This window comes from Nerophis lumbriciformis, linkage group LG26 (assembly GCF_033978685.3).
Source record: "Nerophis lumbriciformis linkage group LG26, RoL_Nlum_v2.1, whole genome shotgun sequence".
NCBI lineage: Eukaryota > Metazoa > Chordata > Actinopteri > Syngnathiformes > Syngnathidae > Nerophis > Nerophis lumbriciformis.
The window spans coordinates 25,118,650-25,127,500 of NC_084573.2; the positions used below are offsets into that span (position 1 = coordinate 25,118,650).

General features: G+C 38.9%; 1 protein-coding gene across 4 annotated transcripts in view; it reads right to left on the reverse strand.

Moving 5' to 3' along the window:
* Window positions 1-8,851, reverse strand: part of lama2 (laminin, alpha 2) — a 498,600-nt gene that overhangs the window by 117,794 nt on the left and 371,955 nt on the right. For all 4 annotated transcript variants that reach the window (XM_061987117.2, XM_061987118.2, XM_061987116.2 and 1 more), the window contains exon 39: window positions 2,043-2,205. In XM_061987117.2, the coding sequence (XP_061843101.2) occupies window positions 2,043-2,205 (163 nt within the window). The remainder of the gene's footprint in view (window positions 1-2,042; window positions 2,206-8,851) is intronic.

Here is an 8,851-nt window from a genome sequence, read left to right on the forward strand (position 1 = left end):
TTTTATTATATATATATATACATATAAATAAAATAAATACTTGAATTTCAGTGTTCATTTATTTACACATATACAGACATAACACTCCTTTCTACTCATTGTTGTATTTGAAAGTGCAATGCTTTGCAGCCAGTAGCACAGCCTTTGAAGGAGCATAGGTATGAGCAGTGTAATATTCTGGGTTGGAGTCAATAACCAGGCGAGGTGACGAACTTACGTCTCTTTACTTCATATTTCAGAACCGACTCCCACACTTGCCGTCAGGGTGCGCAATACAACGTAAACCGTTGGCCAACCAAAAAGTAACCACAGACACTATAGTGTTCTGTGGTTACTTTTTAAACCGTTGGCCAACCAAAAAGTAACTTTTTGGTTGGCCAACGGTTTACGTTGTATTGCGCACCCTAACAACAAGTGTAGGAGTCGGTTCTGAAGTATGAAGTAAAGAGCGGACGTGACGAGAGGCTGTCCTCACTCAGGTCCGCACGGACCTGGAGGTGCCTTAAGTCCGGTTGGAAATCGGGAGAAATTCGGGAGAATGGTTGTCCTGGGAGATTTTCGGGAGAGGCACTGAAATTCGGGAGTCTCCCAGGAAAATTCGGGAGGGTTGGCAAGTATGCTTACACCAGAGTCATATAACTTCGTTATGTGACATTTTTTACCTGTTAGCATGCAAACGATAGCATGCTAGCAAGCTAACTTAAGCGAGTTAACTTTTTAATCTAATTTTACACTTTTTTTCTATTTCCGCAGCCACACACCTTTGAGTCATATAACTCAGTATATGAAACATGCTGACTGTTAGCATGCTATCGTCAGCACACATGCTAAGTGTTAGCATTTTTATGTAAACATGCTACTGTTTTATACATTTTGTACAGTTACACCTAAAACTCACGCATTCAGACACTCGGCACCATCTAATAAGCACGGCGGCTTCCAGCGACCCCCGGCCAGAAATCCAGGGCACTGATAGCAGGCCCATCAAAATGTCTGCGGGAATTTTCTAGTTGTTTATTATAATTGTCAGTGATGAGCCGAAAGCACTTCCTGATAAACAGTTTGGCGCTTCACAGTCAAGCAACACAGCAGCAGTATCGATCGCATGTTTTTTTCTTAAAGTGACACATGGAGGGACACAGTATCACTCCTTTCATAATGCATTAATGCTTCAGCATTGCTTGACCCATCACTTTTTTTAGTTAATTAAAATGTTTTTATAGCAAGTACCGTATTTTTCTGACTATAAGTCGCAGTTTTTTTCATAGTTTGGCCGGGGGTGCGACTTATACTCAGGAGCGACTTATGTGGGAAATTATTAACACATTACCGTAAATTATCAAATAATATTATTTAGCTCATTCACGTAAGAGACTAGACGTATAAGATTTCATGGGATTTAGCAATTAGAAGTGACAGATTGTTTGGTAAACGTATAGCATGTTCTATATGTTATAGTTATTTGAATGACTCTTATCATAAGATGTTACGTTAATATACCAGGCACGTTCTCAGTTGGTTATTTATGCCTCATATAACGTACACTTATTCAGCCTGTTGTTCACTATTCTTTATTTATTTTAAATTGCCTTTCAAATGTCTATTCTTGGTATTGGATTTTATCAAATAAATTTCACCAAAAATGCTACTTATACTCCAGTGTGACTTTCAGTATATGTTTTTTTCCTTCTTTATTGTGCATTTTCGGCTGGTGAGACTTATACTCCGGAGCGACTTATACTCCGAAAAATACGGTAGTTATTTTTAATTTAAATAAAATGGAGCAAAAGTTTGATTGAATTTATTAGCTTTTTAAAAAAAAAAATTAATTATTATAATTTTTATAAATGATTTCATTACAAATATTTAAATACAATTTATGAATTTACTGCGGTTGATTTGCATTGACCACCATGGCTACTACAGGAGTATGTAAATGAAGTAAATACAATTAGAATGACTTTTTTGTGCCAGTGCAGTTTTTTGGGGGAAGAAAAAACAATAGCAGTCCTAAATATGTGTAGGTTCATGTGTGTTCTTACTCCATCTCCTCCACAGCAATGCTCTTCTTCCCTCCAAGCTGCCGCCTCCTCATCTCGACCAGCATGGCCTGAATCTCCTCCTTTATCTGCGTCACACTTTTGTCTGGCGTTCCGTCTTTGCGGGCCAACATCCGGTTTAACTCGTCAGCCTTGGACCGGAGGACTGCACACAAAGAAGAATGGAGAAAAGTATCTGATAACAATCGAGACCGTGAAGAAGGAAGGTTAGTATTTAGTGGTTCTCGAAAGCGAACACACGGTTGTTATAAGATTAAGTTTAGGTTTTAGTCAATGTGGAGGAAAGATTCCAAATGAGTCCATTTTAGCTGTAGAGCATATCCCATTTTACTGTGCTCCATTTGAAACTGTGATAAATAAATGTCTGTAGGAATCAGGGGCTAAATTCTGAGCCCCCATACACAAGACTGCGAAAGGGCCCCCATGCCCACCTTAAACCCAACATCACTGCCTCGTACACACACACACACACACACACACACACACGCTATTTTTACATGGACTTAAAAAAAGATATTCAGCATGGATTTGGTTGAAACCAGCTTTTTAATACACATGTGAAAACTTAATTAGGTTTTTAACTTCAGAAGGTGGGATTCACATATCAGGACAAGATTAGGGCTGGGCGATATATCGAGTTTGTAAGATATATAGATATATTTTTAAACAAGACAAAATTTTCACGTTAAAATGACCACACACCGCTTATTTGTTGTGTTCCTTGTTCTCCCCCGCTCCCAACTCCTTCTCATGGGCTACTAAACCCCTCCCCTTCTCCTTCCAAGACGTGCTTGCACGTATAAGAACCATACTTGCCAACCCTCGCGATTTTCCCGGGAGACTCCCGAATTTCAGTGCCCCTCCGGAAAATCTCCCGGGGCAACCATTCTCCCAAATTTCTCCCGATTTCCACCCAGACAACAATATTGGGGGCGTGCCTTAAAGGCACTGCCTTTAGCGTCCTCTACAACCTGTCGTCACGTCTGCTTTTCCTCCATACAAACAGTGTGCCGACCCAGTCACATAATATATGCAGCTTTTACACACACACATAAGTGAATGCAAGGCATACTTGATCAACAGCCATACAGGTCACACTGAGGGTAGCCGTATAAACAACTTTAACACTGTTGCAAATATGCGCCACACTGTGAACCCACACCAAACAAGAATGACAAACACATTTCGGGAGAACATCCGCACCGTAACACAACATAAACACAACAGAACAAATACCCAGGACCCCTTGCAGCACTAACTCTTCCGGGACGCTATAATATACCCCCCCTTGCTAACACCAAACCCTCATCTCCCGAATTCGGAGGTCTCAAGGTTGGCAAGTATGATAAGAACATCCATGATTGGTTGGTTGTTTACTATGATGCGTCACGATTGGTTGAGATTAGGCCAATCAGAGGCAAGATAGGGCGGGTCATGAAACCAGGAAGTGAAATCACAGCAGACATCCCAAATGACGACGAGAGAGTCGTACAAGGGAAGAGGGAATTTTCAAGGGGGCAATTTCATATTAAAAAAACTAGTGGAAGATGGCAGAGGGATTCTCTTTCTTAGATGTTTCTTTTAACAATGTAGACGACGTCCAGGAAACCCACAATGCGTCTACTTGGCCACATTTGGACAAATGTATGCGTCTGGATAAAACATTCATTTGAGTTGTTTACCATGTAAGCCCAAATCAAAACTGTTGTCCAGTTGCCAAGCCGGGCATATTTCGCGCGAGAAATGCTGCCAAAATGTATGCCGAAGTGAGGAAGATGATAGCTGCACAATTAAGTCAAGTCACTTACTTGGCTGACCATAACCGTACGTGTGTGACAGTCCATTACATCGTCCACTGGGAATTAAAAAGTGCCTGCCTGCAAATTTATTTTTTTATCCGAGTTTGATACATTTTGTATTCTTTGCACAGCTATGTTATTTATATTATTTAGAAAGAATATTTATCTATTTTATTTATGTTATGTAATTCTGTGCTATTTAAACAGTTTCTTTTCATGTGCTGTAAATACCCATCTTGACTAACTGGGTTAATAAAAGTGTTTACAGTACAGTTGTCATTCACTTCAATTTCAGTGAATCTCGCTCAAAAATTAATATCTTTATATGTATACTTTCACCGGAAAAAATATCGAGATATATATCGAATATCGTGTTTAAGTAAAAATATATCGAGATATACTTTTTCGTCCATATCGCCCAGCCCTAGACGAGATTATGCAGCAAAGTACAGAGACATCCTGGATGGAAACCAACACTTCCATCCAACCTGATGGAGTTTGAGACGTTCTGCAAAGAGGAATGGGCCAAACTTCCCGAAGATAGGTGTGCCAAGCTTGTGGCATCGTGTTCAAAAAAGACTTGAGGCTGTAATTGCTGCCAAAGGTGCATCAACAAAGTCTTGAACAAAGGCTGCGAATACTTATGTACATGTCATTTTTCAGTTTTAGTAAATTTGCAAATAAAATAAAAAATCACATTGTCTTTATGGTGTGTTGTGTTGTGTGGACAACAATGAATTTATTTTCTTTTGGAATAAGGCTGTAACATAACAAAATGTAGATACAATGAAGCGCTGTGAATACTTTCCGGATGCTCTGTGTATTGTGTTCAAAGTGATTAAATCTTAACTAAAATATAGACTTTTGTCGAGAGAACCCAATAATTACATTTACATTGTTTGTTACAAAGGCATTTGCTTCACTATACAAACTTTTCGACTTAGAAACCCTGTTCAGAAACCAATTAGTTCGCAAATCAATGTTCCACTCTATGTTGGACATAGAGAACATAAAAATCCTTTATTAATGGAATCTAACTTACTAAAATGTAATGACTTGGTGCAGCTACATACAGTGAAAATTATGTACTAAGTAAATTATAACCTGCTACCCAAGAAAGTGCAACAATTCTTCTCAACAAAAGAGAAATATAACCTCAGAGAAAAATTTAATTAAAAACATCTGTATGCACGTACAACACTTAAAACCTGAAGTATAGTATATCATATATATATCAGTATGTGGAATAAATTATGGAATGGATTAAGCAAAGAAATCAAACAATGTACTAATATAACTTAGTTTAAGAGGCTTTTCAAAGCATAAGTGTTTACTAAGTACTCGAAATGTCCCGATACCCCGATACCAATATTACGATACTAAAATGTATTTCGATTCCTTTATACTTAAAAAAAAAAAAAAAAGGGGACCACAACATTTTTTATTATTGGCTTTATTTTAACAAACAATCTTCTGGTACATTAAACATATGTTTCTTATTGCTATCAAAGAACAATTTTGGCTTACATACGAGACAACTTGTCATTAGGTAGAAAGTAAGCAAAAAGGCTCCTAATTTGGCTGCTGACGTATGCAGTAACATATTGTGTCATTTCTCATTATATTATTTTGTCAAAATTATGAAGGACAAGCGGTAGAAAATGGATTATTAATCTAATTGTTAGATTATTGTTAATATCTGGTAATTTTCTGTTTCAACATGTTATATCTACATGTTGTTTGGATAATTTACATTAGTTCTGGATGATACCACGAGTTTGGGTATCGATCCGATACCAAGTAGTTACAGAATCATACATCGGTCATATTTAAAGTCCTCATGTGTCCAGGGGCGTATTTCCTGAGTTTATAAACATAATTTAAAAAAAAAAAAAAAAAAGTAAGTAAGTATGTTGACGATAAAAAATATTGATGTAATCATAGTAGTATTGACTAGATACGGCTTTTGTACTCGGTATCGTTACAATCAATCTGTGTAGACCCACCCTTTTGTTTACATTCAGGACCGCTAGCTTGTGTTAGCAATTGTATCACGCTGTGTAGTGAAGCATGTTTAGCTATTCCTCGTCCTGCAGGGATGAAACTTGTGAGAAACATAGTTTATTTGTCGCAATGGAGGCAAAGATTAGTGATTTAGAAGTAGCTAAAACACTGCCGACTATGGATGGACGTTAGCTTCAGTGTCATAGCTGCACCTTTGTCGTTAGTTTTTAAGCCAAAATGCGTCCATTCTTTCTCTTCAGTCTCCACACTGTGTCTGCTTGTAAGTACTCTGTGCGTGTGCGTTGCCTAACATGCTCTTCTGCTTGTAAAACCAGCAATGTCATGCCCGCAAAAAAAAAAAAAAAAAGGGTACAGGTATGTGCGTCGTCGGTGTGTTGTCGGAGGGTGTAACAACACGAACAGAGACGGATTCAAGTTGCACCAGTGGCTCAAAGATGCGAAAGTGGCAAGAAATTGGAAGTTTGTTCCGCACACTTTACCGACGAAAGCTATGCTACGACAGAGATGGCAAGAATGTGTGGATATCCTGCGACACTCAAAGCAGATGCATTTCCAACGATAAAGTCAAAGAAATCTGCCGCCAGACCCCCATTGAATCTGCCGGATTGTGTGAACAATTCAGGGACAAAGGACCTCGCTAGCACGGCAAGCAATGGCGGCAGATTGTTCCCGCAGACGAGCGAGCTAAACCCCCTGGATGTCTTGGCTCACACCGTCAAGAGAAGAATATCGACCCTAGCTTCCCTGGCCTGCTGACATGAGGGTATGTCTACAGAATATATTAATTGATGAAAATTGGGCTGTCTGCACTCTCAAAGTGCATGTTGTTGCCAAATGTATTTCATATGCTGTAAACCTAGTTCATAGTTGTTAGTTTCCTTTAATGCCAAACAAACACATACCAATCGTTGGTTAGAAGGCGATCGCCGAATTTGTCCTCGCTTTCTCCCGTGTCGCTGGCTGTCGTGTCGTTTTCGTCGGTTTCGCTTGCATACGGTTCAAACCGATATGGCTCAATAGCTTCAGTTTCTTCTTCAATTTCGTTTTCGCTACCTGCCTCCACACTACAACCATCCGTTTCAATACATTCGTAATCTGTTGAATCGCTTAAGCCGCTGAAATCCGAGTCTGAATCCGAGCTAATGTTGCTATAGCTTGCTGTTCTTTCCGCCATGTTTGTTTGTGTTGGCATCACTATGTGACGTCACAGGAAAATGGACGGGTGTTTATAACGATGGTTAAAATCAGGCACTTTGAAGGTTTTTTTTAGGGATATTGCGTGATGGGTAAAATTTTGAAAAAAACTTCGAAAAATATAATAAGCCACTGGGAACTGATTTTTAATGGTTTTAACCATTCTGAAATTGTGATAATGTTCCCCTTTAAAAATACATCCGTCGTCATGTCTTTCACATTGATTGTCAACGAAAAATTCCAAAAGAAGTGCAGTTCCCTTTTAGAGACACATGATCTTGTTCAACGTCACTCAAATCTGTCTCGTGAAATAAAACTCACTGAAAGTGGACTAATTCTCCTAAATGAGGATTGATTAAAATACAAATTAAAAACAAGGTAAGATAAATGCTATTAAGGTATTTGTCAATGCTTTTGTTTTAAGGGGAATATATCATATCCATAACATAATGGATGTACTGTATGATGGAGGACCAGTACTTTGTCGCTGGGTCTCCAAATTTAATCGGATTAAAAGCAAGTTGAAACTTCACACTGGTGGATGTGTGTGTGGGCGTGCACAGTCTCTTTTCCTCAGTTGAAAAGTAAACATGATGTGATTAGTGCCAAGGAAGAAGCAAAGCGCTATCAGGCTAATGAACAGCTGTACCGCATGTGTGTATGCATGTGCCACAGCCGTATACAGTAATTACACGCTGGGATTTAAAAGCCAATTTAACACTTAAAACGTGGATGCAATGGCATTACGGCTTCCGGTAAACACAAGTACATCCACACTGTGAGTGGGTACAGTATTTTTCTTGCCTCATTATCTATAAGTGATCGTGTTTGACGTTGTATTGTTTGTGCACTAGTGCATTAGTGTTTATAGCGTTTGAGTCCACTACGTGTGTGTGTTACAGCCAATAATTATGCCCCTAATTGCAGCTCTCGATCATGCGCGGGAACCAACACACACCTTCACCCACAGCCGTAATCACGCGGTGATCAAGCAAAGGGCCAGAGTGCTACCAGAGGAAAATTCCATCACTTTCTTTACAAGCTAACATTTTTTATCGCAGCAGTTATTGGAGCGGCGATCAAGTTTTACTGCGCAGTTTTCTCTAAAAGCAGCAGAGAAGAGGATTTTGGTACGGCAGCGTTAAAAAGGGACTGGAAGTTGAAAAGCACAAACATTTTTCAGTATGGCTGCCTTCCTGCAGTGTATTCCTAACCCATTGTTGCTGCGAGCGCCACCTAGAGGGCCGCCAAAAAACATGTTTCTCAGCTGCGGTGCCGAAGCAGTACTCAGTTGTAACACACTTCTCCACCACTTGTGGCAGTAATGACAATATCAAACAAACATAAGTCGTCAGAGAAGCTAATTAAGCGCAAAAATTATGACGAAAGTGGTGAAACTGTCATTTTCATTTGCCCTTAAATTTTATGGCCAATTTATTTAAGAAACATTAATTAGTAAATAAATCTTTTTTGCACAACATAATTGGCAGTAAATGTATTCTTTGTCAGTTATTTATGAGTCCCATCTTATGCAGTATATTTGATTAGTAGTTATTTTTCTAATCAACCGGACCTAAGCCTAAGGTTTATGTATTAAATCCATAATAATCTTTCATAATGGTTTCATATTATTTGACAAGGTTATAAACTAAGTACCGTATTTTTCGGAGTATAAGTCGCACCGGAGTATAAGTCAGACCTGCCGAAAATGCATAATAAAGAAGGAAAAAAAACATATATAAGTCGCACTGGAGTATAAGTCGCATTTTTGGG